This window comes from Gorilla gorilla, chromosome 1 (assembly GCF_029281585.2).
Source record: "Gorilla gorilla gorilla isolate KB3781 chromosome 1, NHGRI_mGorGor1-v2.1_pri, whole genome shotgun sequence".
NCBI lineage: Eukaryota > Metazoa > Chordata > Mammalia > Primates > Hominidae > Gorilla > Gorilla gorilla.
The window spans coordinates 7,329,985-7,350,484 of NC_073224.2; the positions used below are offsets into that span (position 1 = coordinate 7,329,985).

General features: G+C 36.2%; 2 protein-coding genes across 2 annotated transcripts in view; one reads left to right on the forward strand and one right to left on the reverse strand.

Moving 5' to 3' along the window:
• The window catches only part of OR2L13 (olfactory receptor family 2 subfamily L member 13), a 176,182-nt gene that overhangs the window by 10,398 nt on the left and 145,284 nt on the right, over window positions 1–20,500 (reverse strand). The gene's annotated exons all lie outside the window — the stretch shown is intronic.
• LOC109029274 (olfactory receptor 2T33) lies at window positions 7,908–9,498 on the forward strand. Its single transcript, XM_031012769.3, has one exon. It carries the CDS (start codon window positions 7,980–7,982, stop codon window positions 8,955–8,957), a length of 978 nt encoding a protein of 325 aa, XP_030868629.3. The 5' UTR covers window positions 7,908–7,979; the 3' UTR covers window positions 8,958–9,498.

A 20,500-nucleotide genomic window follows, 5' to 3' on the forward strand; every position in this document is an offset into this window, starting at 1 on the left:
TGTTTTATAGACCAGAATGTGGTGTACTTTGATGAATGCATATTCTAATGTTGTTGAATGGAGTAGTCCACAGATGTGAAATAGATCCAGTTGGTTGATGGTGCTGTTCAGTTATATTCTTACTGTTTTCCTGCCTCTGGATCTATCAATTACTAACAGAGGGGTGCTGAATATCCAACTTTAATTGCAGATTTATGTATTTCTCTTTTGTTGTCCTATATGTTTTTGCCTCATCTATTTTGACATTATGTTGTTAGGTGCATACACATTAAGTATTAATATGTATTATGTAGGAAGTCTTAGCCAGAGCAATTAGGCAAGAGTGAAAAATGAAAAGCATTTAAACAGGAAGGAAGGAAGTCAACATACCTCTCTTCATAGATGATACCATTCTATATCTGAAAAACCCCATAGTCTCTGTCCAAAAGCTCCCTGATTTGATAAACAACTTCAGCAAAGTTTCAGCATACAAAATCAATGTACAAAAGTCAGTGTCATTTCTATACACCAATAGCAGCCAAGGTAAGAGCCAAATCAGGAACTCAATCCTATTCACTATGGCCATGAAAACAATACAGCTAATGACGGTGGTGAAAGATCTCTACAATGAGAAATATAAAATGCTGATCAAAGAAATTGGAGAGACACCAACAAATAGAAAAACTTTCCATGTTCATGGATAGGAAGAATCAATATTCTTAAAATGGCCATACTGCCCAAAGCAATTTACAGATTCAATGCTATTCCTAGGTCAAACTATCAATGACATTCCTCACAGGATTAGAGAAAACAATTTTAAAATTCATATGGAATAAAAATAAATAAATAAAACCCAAATAGCCAAGGCAATCCTAAGCCAAAAGAACAAAGCTGGAGACATCGCATTACCTGACTTCAAACTATACTACAAGGCTACAATAATCAAAACAGCATGTTAATGGTACAGTGACAGATGCATAGACCAACGGAACAGAATGGAGAGCCCAGAAATAATGCCGTACACCTACAGCCATCTGATTTTTGACAAAGCCAACAAAAATAATCAATGGGGAAATGACTTCCTGTTCAATAAATGTTGCTGGGATAACTAGCTAGTAAAATGCAGAAGATTGTAACTGGAACCCTTTTTACATCACATACACAAATCAACTTCAGATGGATTAAAGACTTCAACATAAAACCTAAAACTCTAAGTACTCTGAAAAATAACTTAGGAAATGTCACTCTGGACATAGGACCTGGCAAAGATTTTACAGTGAAGATACTAAAATTGATTGTAACAAAAACATAAATTAACAAGTGGAACCTAATTAAATTAAAGAGCTCTTGCATAGCAAAATAAACTATCAAAAGAATAAACATACAAACTACAGAATGGGATAAAATATTTGCAAATATACATGCAACAAAAGTTTACTATCCAAAATCTATAAAGAAATTTAAACAAATCAAGCAGAAAACAAACAGCTCCATTAAAAAGTGGGCAAAGAATATTAGTAGACTCTTTTCAAAAGATGACATCCATGTTGCCAATAGCATATGAAAAAGTACTCAACATTACTAATCATTAGAGAAATGCATATCAAAACCACAATGAGACACCATCTCATAACCAGTCAGAATGGGTATTACTAAAAAAATCTAAAAATAACAGATGGTGAGGATGCAGAGAAAAGGGAATGCTTATACACTACTGGTGCAAATGTAAATTAGTTCAACTATTGTGGAAAGCAGCTTTGTGATTTCTCAAAGAACTTAAAACTGAACTACCATTCAAGCCACCCATCTCAATATTACTTGCATACGCAAAGGAGTATACATTGTTCTACAATAAAGTAACCTGCACATGTATGTTCATCACAGCACTATTCACAATAGCAAAGACATGGAATCAACCTACATGCCCGTCAATAGTAGATTGGATAAAGAAAATGTAGTACATATACACCATGAAATACTATGCAGCCACAAAAAGACTGAGATAATGTCCTTTGCAGCAACATGGATGAAGTGGAGGCCATTAGCCTAAGCAAACCAACCAAGGAACTACAAGCCAAATACTGCATGTTCTCACTTATAAGTGGGAGCTAAACATTAAGTACACATGGACACAAAGAAGGAAACAACAGACACCAGGGCCTCCTTGAGGGTGGAAGGTGAGAGACAATGAGAAACCACCTATTGGGTACTATGCTTATTACCTGCATGACAAAATAATCTGTACATGAAACCTCTGTGACCTACAATTTACCTGTATGACAAATTTGCACATATACCCCAAAAACTAGAAATTAAAAAACATACTAAACGAAAGGGTTCAGGGAGCTTCTGTGTGAGCAAACACATTTACATACCCTGAGAGTGGCACACCCCAAGTCCACAGAGATGTTACCAAGCGAAACTCAAGTCAGCCTGCCTGATACAGCAAAGTCAAATGCTGACATGGGGATTGCAGCAAGAGAAAGGGAGGAATTTATTACAGGGGGGCAAGCAAGGAGAAGTGAGCAGCTAATGCTTAAGACCTGAACTCTCTGATGGATGGCTACAGGTAAGTTTTTAAAGGGAGGGAGGAAGAGGTTACAGGAAAAGTCATAAATCAATATATGGAGGTTATACATGGGTTTAACCTGAAAAAATGGGACATCTCAAAGTGGGGGGCCCACACATCATAGGGAGATTCAAAAATTTTCTGATTTGTGATTGGTTAAGGAAGTAAAGCTTTGTCTAAAAAATTAGAGTCAGCAGAAAATAATGTTAACTCTCATCCATGGGTGTGACTTCCTCCAGGACCTTCAGGAAGAAATTCAGAAGAAAACATGGTTGTCCGAGTTCTGTCCTCAGTTCCTCCTTATCTGAGGTCTATGTGCCAGTAGAGCTATTTAGTGGGATTCCAAGTTTCTGAAAAACAACTCAGGGACAAATGTTAAGCTGTTATCTCTAGTTTTTATAAAGGAACTAAGTATCCTGTGATTTTAACTTCCTTGGCAATTATACTAGGCTATTATTGTCTTCTTACTTATCAATTTGCTCATTTATTTCTCAGGACTAGCTAGGTGCCTGGAATTTCCCTGAAGGAACTTAAGCTTTTCTTTTATCTCTGCACTTGGAGGAACTTACAGGTCACTAAGAGGGCTCCCTGCTCCATCTCAAGCCCCATGACTCAACTTCTGGGGAGGTGGGGGCTGGAGATTGAGTTAGTTACCAACAGCCACATTAGTGCCTATATAATGAAGCCACCATAAAACCCATAATGACAGGGTTCAGGGAGCTTCTGAGTTAGCAAACACATTTACTTGCCCAGAGGGTGGCACAGGAGCTCCTGTGCTTGGGACCCTTCCGGAGCTTCCCAGATGTACCTCTTCATTTGATTCTTCATTTGCGTCCTTTATAATAAACTATAATAGCAAGGGTAGCATTTTCCTCATTTCCATGCTTCGTTCCAGCCAGTTATATAACCTGAAGCAGAGTGGTTGTGAGATCCTCCAAGTTTGTATCCAAATCAGGTAGAGGTAACCTGGATATCCCCTACTTGAGACTGACATCTGAAGGGAAGGCAGTCTTGTGGGATTGATTCCATCAGCATCTGGAGTCTGATGCTCCAGACTCCAGTCAGTGTCAGGACTAAATTGAATAGTAAGACACCTAGTTGGTGTGAGAGTTGGGGAAGCGGTATTGGAAAAGACACTGTGAATTTGATTTCAAAAAAAATTCATTATTTTTGTTTTGTTTTCCATTAGTATAAAACTGGTTGATATCTAATATGACATGGACAGAAGTTCTTTATATGTCTGCTTGACAAAACAACTTCACAGATTCTGGGCAGTAATTTATGGTAAATGGCAAATCAAACACAGAAGCATTCACCCAGAGCACTAAATAGTCTTTGAGCAGGACTATTAAACACCGAAAGAATAGGCTACCCTGCCCTTATCTTGTTTTAGATAACTTTTTATAATATGTAGGCCAGCATCAACATTACTCTGCCTTGCAGGGATTGTTTTTTATTTGAGAACAATTACAATAATGATATCAATGAACATGGATGGAGAATATACCATGGGCCAGATACTCTCCCAGAACATTTACCAATATTTTATTTATTCCTTCCTATAATGCTACAAAGTAAGCAATTTTATTATGCATCTTTTATAGGAAAGGAACATGAAGATCATTTTATCCAAAATCATGAAATGCGTAAGAAATAGAAGTGAGATTAAAAACAAAACACAAAAACATTTAAACATGTAAAGTTGGGAATTGATTAGTTTATAGGCTATCCAAGCATTGGGGCCCAGTTCAAAATAGTCGAAATTCACCTTCAGATTTTTTTTTATAAAAGGCAGTATTTCTCAAAGTGTAATTCCTAAGTATTCTGAGTGATTCAGATGTTCCTCAACCTTTAAGAACCACAAATCTATGATTTGAACATTAAAGTTCTGCTACCTCGTGATAGTTAAATATAGGTATGGTATTTAAAACCGTTAGCATTGTTTACATTGCTATATTAATGTAAAAGTTCACAGAACAAACAGTTAATTAAAAGATTAAATAACATGCATGTAAATGCATGTAAAATGCTGAGCATATTCACTAGCATGTAGAAATGTTCAATAAATAAAATCTATTATTATTTTCATGATACAATTTCAGAAAATTTAAAAATTTATTTCAGGTAATTAAGTCACATATATTCAAGGATTATCAATGATCAGAATTCTAGACTTTCACTTCACTAATTCATTGTGCTTGCTATCCTTACAAGGGACATATCTGTTCACATTCCCATTCAGAGTGTTTTTGCTTTTAGCAAAACTTGGGTGATAATTTGTTCATTACATTCATTTACCCTTAGGAAATACTTTAATCTGTATTCCCTTGCCAAAGATGATATACCTTTCCAAGTGGCATAGCTCCAGGGAAGATATTTGGTTGTTTAGAAACTTTCAGTGACCACAGAGGATTTTTAACTAAATACAGCAAAAAGCACAAAGCAGTAGCCACAATACTGAGGTTAAGCAAACATTTGTACTCAACCCATCAGAAAGATTCAGTCCCATATATATGTCACAATGGCTGTGATTCTCTACTGCAAAGGTGAGTCAATTTGTTTGATAATTATTTTTCTTTAATTTTAGGTAGTAATTTCAAATTACTCATATTTATTATGTATTCAGCATTTTATATATGAATTTTGAATTGCAAAGTAACCTTTGTAAAGTTGCAGGCACAAATCACACAAATTAAATGTTGTCCTGTCATCCACAGGGTGTTTTGAAAATGTAAGATGCAGTCTGTGTCTACCCAGAACACCAATTCAAAAATTCTTGAATAAAGCAGTTAATTAGGTCAAATGATTGAATTTGTATTAGAAGATTTTTTTTTTACTGAAGAGTATGGCTGTTTCAATAATTTCTCCATGTTATATCAACAGCTTGTGGACATAGAGACACTGCCTTTGTGGAGGGTAGGATGCCAGAAAGAAGAGAGAAGGAGATTGTCGAGTGGAACTCTAATGTTCCCGAACAGTGATCTGTGTGTGTTTTTAAGTAAGCATGAAGGTGGGGAAGGGGACGATAATCGGTTTACCTACCAGCTTCAGAAAGGGCATGGTTTTGACATTAATAGACACAACATTCCTCAGCTATTTCTAAATAAAGTGCCTAGAAGAGCTAAGAAAGACAAATAGAAATAAATATAAATATATATAATAGAAATGTATATATAAGTGTATGTGGAAAAATATATAAAAAGATATATATTTTATACATAAAAATACAAAAGTATTAAAATGTTTTATTTAAATCCAGGTATCCTATTTAATAGCTTAGAATTAATATCAGCCCACAAATTGACTTAAAGAAGAAATACTTATCAGCATTTGTTCACATTCTTATAATTTGCTGAGTTAATACGGCCTTTAAATGAGAGATAAATATTCCACTTGACAAATAAATATAGCTGTATATTTAAAACGCCAAAAAATCCTTTATTCAAAAATGGTAATTAGTAAAAACAATCAAGCTGCAATACCTCCGTATACCTGAAAGAAGAATTAATAAAGTTAAACTAACTTTTCTATTAAATTATCTGACCGATACAATGTGCTGAAAAGTCTAATCTATAACAATATTATACATCATAATTTTTCACAGCTTAGGATAATACAGGTTTATTTATTTTTGTTACATTTTAATGTTAAAGAAAAGAGCAATGGTTCCAAATTAAAGCGATATTTACTCTTTGCCTCCACCTGTAGAGAAGAGAATTCAATTCTGAAAAAGTATAACCACTCAGAATGAAAAAGTATAACCATTTAGAAAGTCTAAGAATTTTCAAATCTTAGACTTTCACCATCATGTCAACATAGTATTCAGCTCACTAATCTAATTAATATTTTATGCTGTGATTTTTAAGCTTCTGAATATATGAAAAAATGGCAACATAAAATGATCTAAACTAAAAAATTAATTAAAAATAAAAATTTTGTTTCAATATGCACTATGGCTTAAAAAACTATTTTCAAACTCTTATATGCAAAACTCATGTAATTTTTTTTAGTAATCTTTTTAGAAAGTTCAGTGCTAGACTGTGGCCTGTTAGGACCTGGCCTGCACAGGAGGTAAGCAGCAGGTGAACAAGCATTACCCATTGAGTTCTGCCTCCGTCAGATCAGCAGCAGCATTAGGTTCTCATAGGAGTGTGAGCCCTATTGTGAACTGCACGTGTGAGGGATCTAGATCGCATGCTCCTTATGAGAATCTAATGCCTGATGATCCAAGGTGAAACAGTATCATCCCGAAAGCATCCCCTCTCCCACAACCCCCATTGGTAGAAAAGTTTGGGGACCACTGGTTTAAAACATTTAAGTAAACAAAACAAAACAGAAATGTTATATAACCTCCTTATAATGTAAAATGACAGAAATGATTCTTTTTTTCCCATGCTTTCATGTTTACTTTTTTTCTTAGCACAAATACAAGTTATGTAACTTTGCAGGTAGAATATGTTATTTCACATACTTCCTAAAATCATGACACATACTAGCAGTGGTACACCTACTGTAATCTGGAAAAAGATAACTAGACAGTAGTGATTTTTTTTTTGGTGCTTCTCTGCACACATTTATTTTATTTTATTTTATTTTATTATTTTATTTTATTTTTATTTTATTATTTTATTTTATTTGAGTCCTGGGATACATGTGCCAAACGTGCAGGTTTGTTACATAAGTATAGCAGGGCGATGGTGGTTTGGACAGTAGTGATTTTTTGACATGGACTTTTTAATGCCATGTCCAGTGCTTTTTTATCCATGAGTTCTGCATTAATAAAATGAGTCTGAGGGTGATTTAAAGTTATAATGGAGGCAGTGGAGGTCTGCAGTCAAGGAGTCAGTGGGCTGTGGCAATCACATGAGAAAGATACTTTAAATAGTATGTAAAATAAGGGGAGTGCATACACTATATGGGAAGACAGTAATGCAACCGACAAGGCTTGGCACAGGCTTGATTAGGTAGAATCTTTGCCTATTTTGCCTGTTTTATTGTCCTATAATCTCTGTTTATTTCCCTGATAGCATGAGAGAATCTTTGATGTTGGTAAATGCTGGAAGAGAATAGCAGTAACTATAATGAGTAAGTAGTACTTGGAGTAAGTATAGGACAGGAAACAACTTAAAAATGAAGTGTTATTAGTCACAGACAAGGTATCATCTCAAAGATGCTAGTGTTACTGTGTGTTTGTGGCTGCTCACATCTGAATGCTCACATGCTGGATGTAGTAATTTAATGAGTCCTTGGCACTGCCTTTCTGGAGGTCCCTGAATGAGACCATCTGCGTCTGAGATGAAGTCTAAAATATTCAAACCATGACATTTGTGAATTTTCTACAAGAAAAAGAGGGAAATTAGCTCGTTATTCAGATGATAAAAGCCTCTTCCTTCTCTATTTTTCCATTTGCACCATCACACCAGGGGAAATTATGGAGATGAGAAATACTACCCCAGACTTTATTCTCCTAGGACTCTTTAACCACACCAGAACCCACCAAGTCCTCTTCATGATGGTTATGAGTATCGTTTTGACCTCCCTGTTTGGCAATTCCCTCATGATTCTCCTGATTCACCGGGACCGCCGGCTCCACACGCCCATGTACTTCCTCCTGAGCCAACTCTCCCTCATGGACGTGATGCTGGTTTCCACCACTGTGCCCAAAATGGCGGCTGACTACTTGACCGGAAATAAGGCCATCTCCCGCGCTGGCTGTGGTGTGCAGATCTTCTTCCTCCCCACACTGGGTGGTGGAGAGTGCTTCCTCTTAGCAGCCATGGCCTATGACCGCTATGCGGCTGTCTGCCACCCACTCCGATATCCCACTCTCATGAGCTGGCAGCTGTGCCTGAGGATGACCATGTTGTCTTGGCTCCTGGGTGCAGCTGACGGGCTCATGCAGGCTGTTGCTACCCTGAGCTTCCCATATTGCGGTGCACACGAGATCGATCACTTCTTCTGCGAGGCCCCCGTGCTGGTTCATTTGGCTTGTGCTGACACTTCAGTCTTCGAAAACGCCATGTACATCTGCTGTGTGTTAATGCTCCTGGTCCCCTTTTCCCTCATCCTGTCCTCCTATGGTCTCATCCTCGCTGCTGTTCTGCACATGCGCTCTACAGAAGCCCGCAAGAAGGCCTTTGCCACCTGCTCTTCACATTTGGCTGTGGTGGGACTCTTTTATGGAGCTGCCATTTTTACCTATATGAGACCCAAATCCCACAGGTCCACTAACCACGATAAGGTTGTGTCAGCCTTCTATAGTATGTTCACCCCTTTACTAAACCCCCTCATCTACAGTGTGAGGAACAGTGAGGTCAAGGAAGCCCTGAAATGGTGGCTGGGGACATGTGTAAACCTGAAACACCAGCAAAATGAGGCCCACAGGTCAAGACGATCTAGTGTCAAATGACTCTAAGTTCCTGAATTTATTAACATTTTAACACATTGTAATTCTCTCCCTTTAGTAGTTCATGAACAGAAAATTAAGTTTGTGCATTGATATAATAAGATATTTTTAAGAATGAAGTGAGCTAATTGTATTGAGAGATACCATTTTTGAGCATTTATGTACTTTTCTTCAAGTGAAGTAAAATCTATATATTACTTTGTATCCTAAAACAACCCCATGATACAAGTACTGTTGACAGTATATCCTACTTTCTAAAAAAAGAAATTAACAATGGAAAGTTAAATATTGTTTCCAATTTCACATAGCGTGGAAATATTAAAAAGTGACTCCAGAGCTTGTACCATAACCTGGAAAAGTTTATTTCTGTTCAATAACGTGTTTTGAGTGTTATTTCCTATGTGTATGCTCTATGATTAAAAACTAAATATGGGGACTCCACCAAAGACAAATCACATTATTTTAAAATTATATTTTAAAATATAGTTGCATGAAAAAGGGGAGGTACACAACTCAAATGTAACTGCTATATTGTCACATTTCTTTTGTATTTATTCCACAGTCTGTTTTTATTTGGTGTTTAAAGGCAAACCTTTTTAAATTTATGTAATTTTTCATTTAAGCAATATTTATCTTTTCCCAGAGTCTCACTGTAATCGCATTGGAAAATTGCTTTAAACTACAACTAAGTTCTCTTTTCTACACATGTTTTAAGGTTACCTTGACTTATGGACATAGATCCATGGATATGAACTCTTAATTTCATAATCATGCTGAATGTTAACAGTTACTAACAATGAGTTATCAAAGCTGGGTAACACTCAACAACCTTATACATAATTGAGTCACCTTACTTCTGCCAAGGCATAGGTGAATAGAGATATTTCTAATGAAAAATTTGGGACACCTTCTAAAGGTTTGGGGTTTGCAAAACAAAAAAAGAAGACTATTTTATTTATAAAGACACAAGCTAGATAATGATGGCAGAAAGCTGTGGTTATCAAAGCCAAATTGCAATCAGAGACAGGCTATCACATTGTCTTAGAGAGTTTTATGATAAAGGCTATATTTCCTGTACGTAAAACACACTTAAGAAATAGTATGTTTTTTTCTTTTTTTTTATTATACTTTAAGTTTTAGGGTACATGTGCACAATGTGCAGGTTAGTTACATATGTATACATGTGCCATGCTGGTGTGCTGCACCCACTAACTCGTCATCTAGCATTAGGTATATCTCCCAATGCTATCCCTCCCCCCTCCCCCCACCCCACCACAGTCCCCAGAGTGTGATATTCCCCTTCCTGTGTCCATGTGTTCTCATTGTTCAATTCCCACCTGTGAGTGAGAATATGTGGTGTTTGGTTTTTTGTTCTTGCGATAGTTTACTGAGAATGATGATCTTCAATTTCATCCATGTCCCTACAAAGGACATGAACTCATCATTTTTTATGGCTGCATAGTATTCCATGGTGTATATGTGCCACATTTTCTTAATCCAGTCTATCATTGTTGGACATTTGGGTTGGTTCCAAGTCTTTGCTATTGTGAATAATGCCGCAATAAACATGCGCGTGCATGTGTCTTTATAGCAGCATGATTTATTTAAACACACCATGGGAAATAACTAAAAGCTTCCAGGGACAATGTATCTTCAATATAAGTGTCTGAAAGTTAACCCGCCATTTCAGACCATCCTGAATTTCAAAAGGGGCTTGTTTTAGAACAAATGAGAGGAGTTTCCTGCTTCATATAGAGCTTCAGTTTCCAAAGCAGTAATATATTTAAGATAGTACCTTAACCAGTGCATGTAAATCCTGAGCCCATGTCTCAAGAGAAGGTTATTCAGTAAACACTTGTCTCCTTGAAAGAGTTGAGGATGACAGGAGAGAGCGTCATTTGTTTAAGACTAAAAGTTTGCTACTCTTTTTAATTATCTCCTTACCCAGTGTTAGGGTGAGAAAGGAACAGAACTGCATAAATTCTGTCATTTATACCATCTAAAAAATCTTCTCTTAGAATGAATGAAAATTACACAAGTACATGTCGTCGCGGAAATTTCATTACTCATACCAGGTTCATTCACCATCAGAGAAATTATTTTAAAACATATTGAGCTAAAAAATGGTAAATGAGGCCTATAAAATTTTGGAAGAATAAAAAATTCTAACCAGAAAATTAAGCCTAATATACAGGCGAAAGCTACAGCAACGATGACAACAACAAAAACAGAATGAACTTTATCTCCAAGCAAATGTAAGACATTAATAAAAATGCACAAAATACCTATAAAAATAGAAATACGTTTCAAAGAAGTGGTATTTCAGACTTGTTATCTGACCACAATGAAATTAAATATAAAATAAAAATTTTAAATAATTTTAGAAATATGTTCATTTCTTATTGCATTTTCAATTTGCAGATGTTTCTACTCTTTTTTTTTTTTTTTTTTTTTTTTTTTGAGACGGAGTCTGGCTCTGTCGCCCAGGCTGGAGTGCAGTGGCGCAATCTCATCTCACTGCAAGCTCCGCCTCCCGGATTCACGCCATTCTCCTGCCTCAGCCTCCCGAGTAGCTGGGACTACAGGCGCCCGCCACCACGCCCGGCTAATTTTTTGTATTTTTAGTAGACACGGGGTTTCACCATGTTAGCCAGGATGGTCTCGATCTCCTGACCTCGTGATCCGCCCGCCTCGGCCTCCCAAAGTGCTCGGATTACAGGCGTGAGCCACCGCGCCCGGCCCAGATGTTTCTACTCTTAATTTCTTAATAAAGGTTTGCATAGAAAATCTTCAAAATCTTCAAAATCTTCAAAATGGTGGGTTAGCTTTCAGACACTTATATTGAAGATACATTGTCCCTGGAAGCTTTTAGTGATTTCCCATTGTGTGTTTAAAAATGAGCTGATATAGTTCTCATGAATCTCTAAGTTAAAGAAGGAGTACCTGATAGAGACAGATTATACAAGCCCATGAATGGTAGAAACAAAACTTCGAATGAGGAGTTACTTTGAATATATGAAGTTCTAGCACCCAGAAACAAACACTGTTGTTGAGAGTGTAAAGTAGTTCAACCAGTGTGAAGACAGTGTGGTGATTCCTCAAGGATCTAGGACCAGAAATACTATTTGACCCAGCAATCCCATTCCTGGGTATATACACAAAGGATTAGAAACCATTCTACTATAAAGACACATGCACACGTATGTTTATTGCAGCTATTCCCAATAGCAAAGACTTGAATCCAACACAAATGCCCATCAGTGATAGACTGGCTAAAGAAAATGTGCCCCATATACACCACAAATACTATACAGCCATCAGAAAGGATGAGTTTACGTCCTTTGCAGGGACATGGATGAAGCTGGAAACCATCATTCTCAGGAAACTAACACAGGAACAGAAAACCAAACACTGCATGTTCTCATTCATAAGTGGAAGTTGAAGAATGAGAACACATGGACACATGGAGGGGAACATGACACACCAGGGCCTCTTTGAGGTAGAGGTTTAGGGGAGGGATAGCATTAGGAGAGATACCTAATGTAGATGATGAGTTGATGGGTGCAGCAAACCACCATGTCTCGTGTATTCCTATGCAACAAACCCGCACGTTCTGCTCATGTACCCCAGAACTTAAAGTATAATTCTAATAAATTAAAATAAATATCTAATGCAATGAAAAAAAGAATTCATTCATCTTCAAAGTGCAATTTATTTACATTAATACAGATTTATTTAATACAGTTAATGCAAATCTTAATTGTACAGCTTGATAATTTTTTTTACAGATGTAAAAAAAATATGTATCTGTGTAACTACAACAAAGATCATCTAGTTCCCTTTATGTCTTCCTTTTGTCTCTTCCAAGTCGATACCTTCACAAAGGAAATCATTATTCTAACATATTGGTGGGGAGGGAGAGCCGACTCTTCTTGCTGATTTGTTAAGAATTCCTTGTGCATGTTGGATATCAATATTTTGCCCAATATCTTCCAATGTATGGCTTGCATCTTTATTCATAATGGAGCTGTTTCATGAGCAGAAAGTTTTAGTTGCATGAAGATAAATTCATCAATCTTTTATTTTATGGTTTTTCTTTTGGTCTTCTTTAAGAAATCTTGGCCTAATCCAAGTCATAAAGATAGTCTACTATGCTAACGTTGTAATTCTTTTCCAATTAGTTTTTGCATATATGTTGTAGGATCATTACAAACTGACCCAGCATCATTTATTGAAAAGGCCTCAGTGACAGATTAGGTATTGTTATTAATTATGTACCTATGTGGGGCAATTAATAGACTGGCTATTTTTTACCCTTTGTCTATATTTCTATTACTGAACAGATACCACATTATATTAATTTCTGTAGCCTTATAAAACATTTTCATATTAGGTAGAATAATCATCCTATCTTGTTCTTTTTCTTTCTTTCTGTTTTCAAGTTTTCTTGTTTTTGATTCTTTTCACTCCTGTAGAAATTTTAGACTCTGCTTTCAATTTCACACACAAAAAATGCTGAAATTTTTAAATTCAGATTGCAGTAAGTATTTAGCTCAATTTAGGGAAAAATCATAACTTAAAGATAACTTTTTTGCTTTACTATTACAATTTTTGCATTGAATTTTTGTTGCCATTATTTGTGTGTTGAGTTTTAGGACATTAAAAAAAGTACAGAAAATTTCTGTATACCCTTCACCCAGCTTGTCCCAATGTTACTATGTTACATAACCATAGTACATTATCAAACCCAGGAAATTCATTTTGGTAGAATACTATTAACTCATTCAAATTTCACCAGTTGTTATATGTATTGTGTGTGTGTGTTTGTAAAATTCTATGAAATTTTTATCACATGTGTAGATTTATGTAACCTTCACCCCAATCAGGATACAGAACTGTTTTATTACCACAGAGAAACTTCCTCTTGTTCTTCCTCAATAGTCAGTCACATCTTCTCCCCAAACCTCCTAACGTCTGGAGACCAATGATCTGTTCTACATCACTATAATTTCATTGCATAGATACAGATATAGATATAAAACATACATTATGTAAACTTTACAGATTAACTTTTCTTTTTTTTACAAAGTGTAATGCCCTTGAGCTCTATCCAAGTTATCATGTGTCAATAATTTGTTCTTTTTATTTTCTGAATAGCATTCTAGTGTCTAATTGTACAAAGTTTGTTTATGCATTTGTATTGAAGAACATTTGTGTTGTTTACAGATTTTGCTATTACAAGTGAAGGTCCACAGCTATGGACCTTCATGTACAGGTTTTTGAATGACTGTAAGTTTTTATTTCTCTAGGATAACGATCCAGGAACATTTGGTTGTAAAACGAATCACTGCCATCCTGGTGTGGTATAATAAATATATATTTAACTGCATAAAATACTGCCCCTTTTTTTTTCCAAAACAGCTGTACTTAGTTTGTGTGTGTGTGTGTATGTGTGTGTGTGTGTGATGGAGTCTCGCTCTGTTGCCAGACTGGAATACAATGGCGCCATCTCAGTTCACTGCAACTTCCGCCTCCTGGTTTCAAGTGATTCTCCTGCCTCAGCCTCCCGAGTAGCTGGGACTACGTCACCACGCCCAGCTAATTTTTGTATTTTTGGTAGACACGGGGTTTCATCATATTGCCAAGGATGATTTCGATCTCCTGACCTCGTGATCCACCCGCCTCAGCCTCCCAAAATGCTGGGATTACAGGTGTGAGGCACCGCGCCCAGCCAGCTTACCATTTTTTATTCGTACTAGCAATTTTTGAAATACCCAGTTGCATTGCATCTTATTTAGCACTTGGCATTACCAATAATTTTATTCTGATAAGTATGTAGTTTATTTTATCACAGATTTAATTTTCATTATAAAAATATATTGGAAATCATTTTAGTGTTTTTGTTTGTTTTGCTTATTTAGGTGTTTATCCTATTTGATAAGATGCCTCTTAATGTCTTTTATCATTTATTTTCACTGTTGACTTTTTGTGTTTTTTATACATTCTAGAGAATAGGCCTTTGTCATATTTGTGATTTTCATATATTGACATACATATATTTCATTCGTGAGTTGTCTAACTCTTTTGCTCATAGTCTGATTGGATTTAGTTTTTATGTACTGATAAATATATAGTTACCTGCATATTCTCTACACAAGTCCTTTGACAGAGCTGTGATTTGCAAATATTTTCTTCTAATCTCCCTTTAACAGAAGTTTTTAATTTTCATGAAGTCCTACTTAGACATTTTTCTTAATGGATCATGTCTTTGCTGTCATGCCTAAGAATTATTTCCCTAACCCCAAGTCATAAAGATTTTCTTCTATGTCAAATGGATAAATTCCTGGACACATAGACTCTACAAAGACTAAACCAGTAAAGAAGGTGAATTTCTGAATAGACAAATAACAGGCTCTGAAATTGAGGCAATAATTAATAGCCTACACCAAAAAAAGTCCAGGACCAGAAAGATTCACAGCTGAATTCTACCAGAGGTACAAAGAGGAGCTGGTACCATTCCTTCTGAAACTGTTCCAATCAATAGAAAAAGAGGGAATCCTCCCTAACTCATTTTATGAGGCCAGCATCATCCTGATACCAAAGCCTGGCAGAGACACAACAAAAAAAGAGAATTTTAGACCGATATCCCTGATAAACATCAATACGAAAATCCTCAGTAAAATACTGGCAAACCGAATGCAGCAACACATCAAAAAGTTTATCCACCACAATCAAGTTGGCTTCATCCCTGGGATTCAAGGCTGGTTCATATACACAAATCAATAAATGTAATTTATCACATGAACAGAACCAATGACAAAAACCACGATTATCTCAATAGATGCAGAAAAGGCCTTTGACAAAATTCAACAGTGCTTCATGCTAAACACTCTCAATAAACTAGGTATTGATGGGACGTATCTCAAAATAGTAAGAGCAATTTATGACAAACCCACAGCCAATATCATATTGAGTGGGCAAAATTGAAAGCATTCCCTTTGACAACTGGCACAAGACAAGGATGCCCTCTCTCACAACTCCTATTCAACATAGTGTTGGAAATTATGGCCGGGGCAATTAGGCAAGAGAAAGAAATAAAGGGTATGCAATTAGGAAATGAGGAAGTCAAATTGTCCCTGTTTGCAGATAACATGAATGTATATTTAGTAAACCCCATCATCTCAGCCCAAAAACTCCTTAAGCTGATAAGCAAATTCAGCAAAGTCTCAGGATACAAAATCAATGTGCAAAAATCACAAGCATTCCTATACATCATTAACAGACAGAGAGCCAAATCATGAGTGAACTCCCATTCACAACTGCTACAAAAATAATAAAATATCTAGGAATCCAACTTACAAGGGATATGAAGGACCTTTTCAAGGAGAACTACAAACCACTGCTCAACGAAATAAAAGAGGACAAAAACAAGTGGAAGAATATTCCATGCTCATGGATAGGAAGAATCAATACCATGAAAATGGCCATACTGCCCAACATAATTTATACATTCAATGCCATCCCCATCAAGCTACCAATGACTTTCTTCACAGAACTGTAAAAAACTACTTTAAAGTTCATATGGAACCAGAAAAGAGCCCACATTGCCAAGACAATCCTAAGCAAAAAGAACAAAGCTGGAGGCATCACACTACCTGACTTCAAATTATACTACAAAGCTACAGTAACCAAAGCAGCATGGTACTGGTACCAAAACAGAATTATAGACCAATGGAACAGAATAGAGGTCTCAGAAATAATGCCATACATCTACAACCATCTGATCTTTGACAAATCTGAGAAAAACAAGAAATGGGGAAAGGATTCCCTATTTAAAAATGGTGCTGGGAAAACTGGCTAGCCATATGTAGAAAGCTGAAACTGGATCCCTCCCTTAGATCTTATATAAAAATTAATTCAAGATGGATTAAAGACTTAAATGTTAGACCTAAAACCATAAAAACCCTAGAAGAAAACCTAGGCAATACCATTCAGGACATAGGCAAGGGCAAGGGCTTCATGACTAAAACACCAAAAGCAATGGCAACAAAAGCCAAAATTGACAAATGGGGTCAATTCAATTAAAGAGATTCTGCATGGCAAAAGAAACCACCATCAGAGTGAACAGGTAACCTACAGAATGGGAGAAAATTTTTGCAATCTACTTATCTGACAAAGGGCTAATATCCAGAATATACAAAGAACTCAAACAAATTTACAAGAGAAAAACAAACAACCCCATCAAAAAGTAGGCAAAGGATATGAACAGACATTTCTCAAAAGAAGACATCTATGCAGCCAAAAGACAAATGAAAAAATGCTCATCATCACTGGTCATCAGAAAAATGCAAATCAAAACCACAATGAGATACCATCTCACACTAGTTAGAATGGCAATCATTAAAAAGTCAGGAAACAACAGATGCTGGAGAGGATGTGGAGAAATAGGAAAGCTTTTACATTGTTGGTGGGAGTGTAAATTAGTTCAACCATTGTGGAAGACAGTGTGGTGATTCCTCAAGGATCTAGAACTAGAATAACCATTTGACCCAGCAATCCTATTACTGGGTATATACCCAAAGGATTATAAATCATGCTACTATAAAGACACATGCACACATATGTTTATTGTGGCACTATTCACAACCCAAATGTCCATCAATGATAGACTGCATTAAGAAAATGTGGCACATATACACCATGGAATACTATGCAGCCATAAAAAAGAATGAGTTCATGTCCTTTGCAGGGACATGGATGAAGGTGGAAACCATTCTCAGCAAACTATCACAAGGACAGAAAATCAAATACCTCATGTTCTCACTCATAGGTGGGAATTGAACAACGAGATCCCTTGGACACAGGGTGGGGAACATCACACACTGGGGACTCTCAGGGGCTGGGGGTCTGGGGGAGGGACAGCATTAGGAGAAACACCTAATGTAAATGATGAGTTGATGGGTGCAGCAAACCAACATGGCCCATGTATACCTATGTATCAAACCTGCACATTGTGCACATATGCCCTAAACTTAAAGTATAACAATAAAAAAAGAAGATTTTCGTCTATGTCTTCTAAGATTTTTATTTTTAACTTCAACTTTTATTTTAGATTCAAGGGGTACATGTGCAGTTTTGTTAAATGGTATATTGCATAATGCTGAGCTTTGGGGTGCAAATTCTGTCATCCAGGTAGTGAGCATACCACCCAATAGGTAATTTTTCTCCCCACGTCTCCCTCTCCTTAACCTCTTTAGTAGTCTTCAGTGTCTTTTGTTACCATGCTTGTGTCCTTCTGTACTCAATGCTTAGCTTGCACTTTTAACTGAGACATTCACTATTTAGTGTTCTGTTCCTGCTCTCAGCTTGAACGTTATTGGTGTATAGAAATGCTATTGATTTTTGTATGTTTATTTTGTATTCTGAAACTTCGCTGAAGTTGTTTATCAGTTCTAGAAGCCTTTTGGCTGTGTCTTTGGGGTTTTCTAGGTATAGAATCATATCGTCAATGAAGAAAGATAATTTGACTTCTTTTTTTTAACACATTTTACCTCTCCACCAGCAATGTTTGAGAGCTCGTATTACTCTCCATCATCACTAGCATTTGGCATTTGAATATTTTTAATTTTAGCCCTTCTAGTGATGGTATCTTCACGTCATTTTAAAATATGCCATTACCTAGAGAATAATCAAGTTCAGCACCTTCTTAGATGCTTACTGGTCATTGATATACGTTATTTTAAGAAAAGTATCTTTATATCTGTGGCCAAAATGTTTTTAATTTATTTTATTCAGTTTTAAATTTTTTATTTATTCTGGAGAAAAGTATTTTGTCAAACGTGTACTGTAAATATTTTTCTTGCTTTTTGGCTAGCCTGATTATTATTTTAATGGTATATTTCACAGAACAGAGATTTAATTTTTTAAGTCCGATATATAATTCCGTTTTATACAATCAGTGGGCTTTTCTTATGAGTTGTCTCTACAAAAAAATTACATACTTCAAAAGTTAAAAGATGCCATCTTACTTTTTTAGAGCTTTATAGAGTTAATATTTATATTAGTCCATGTGTCAATGGAGAGAGATTTGTGGTTTTTAAGTGTTTAATGTTTTAGTCAAAACATGTTATTTATCTACATATTAACTTTTCTATAATATTTCTTTTTTTAACCATGCACGCTTTCATTAATGAAAAATCATCTACCTGATTTGTACCCACTAGCAAGCTAACATCCATGCTTCTTTATTTTTATTTATTTATTTTTTTTAATTTATTTTATTTTATTATTATTACACTTTAAGTTTTAGGGTACGTGTGCACAATGTGCAGGTTAGTTACATATGTATACATGTGCCATGCTGGTATGCTGCACCCATTAACTCCTCATTTAGCATTAGGTATATCTCCTAATGCTATCCCTCCCCCCACCCGACAACAGTCCCCAGAGTGTGATATTCCCCTTCCAGTGTCCATGTGTTCTTAATGTTCAATTCCCACCTTTGAGTGAGAACATGTGGTGTTTGGTTTCTTGTCCTTGCGATAGTTGACTGAGAATGATGATTTCCAGTTTCATCCATGTCCCTACAAAGGGCATAAAGTCATCATTTTTATGGCTGCATAGTATTCCATGGTGTATAAGTGCCACATTTTCTTAATCCAGTCTATCATTGTTGGACATTTGGGTTGGTTCCAAGTCTTTGCTATTGTGAATAGTGACACAATAAACATACCTGTGCATGTGTCTTTATAGCAGCATGATTTATAGTCCTTTGGGTATATACCCAGTAATGGGATGGCTGGGTCAAATGGTATTTCTAGTTCTAGATCCCTGAGGAATCGCCACACTGACTTCCACAATGGTTGAACTAGTTTACAGTCCCACCAACAGTGTAAAAGTGTTCCTATTTCTCCACAGCCTCTCCAGCACCTGTTGTTTCCTGACTTTTTAATGATTGCCATTCTAACTAGTGTGAGATGGTATCTCATTGTGGTTTTGATTTGCATTTCTCTGATGGCCAGTGATGGTGAGCATTTTTTCATGTGTTTTTTAGCTGCATAAATGTCTTCTTTTGAGAAATGTCTGTTCATGTACTTTGCCCACTTTTTGATGGGGTTGTTTGTTTTTTTCCTGTAAATTTGTTTGAGGTCCTTGTAGGTTCTGGATATTAGCCCTTTGTCAGATGAGTAGGTTGTGAAAATTTTCTCCCATTTTGTAGGTTGCCTATTCACTCTGATGGTAGTTTCTTTTGCTGTGCAGAAGCTCTTTAGTTTAATTAGATCCCATTTGTCAATTTTGGCTTTTGTTGCCATTGCTTTTGGTGTTTTAGACATGAAGTCCTTGCCCATACCTGTGTCCTGAATGGTAATGCCTAGGTTTTCTTCTAGGGTTTTTATGGTTTTAGGTCTAACGTTTAAGTCTTTAATCCATCTTGAATTAATTTTTGTATAAGGTGTAAGGAAGGGATCCAGTTTCAGCTTTCTACATATGGCTAGCCAGTTTTCCCAGCACCATTTATTAAATAGGGAATCCTTTCCCCATTGCTT

Coding starts and splice junctions, on each gene's coding strand:
- LOC109029274 (XM_031012769.3), top strand. CDS start 7,980: ATGGAGATGAGAAATACTACCCCAGACTTTATTCTCCTAGGACTCTTT.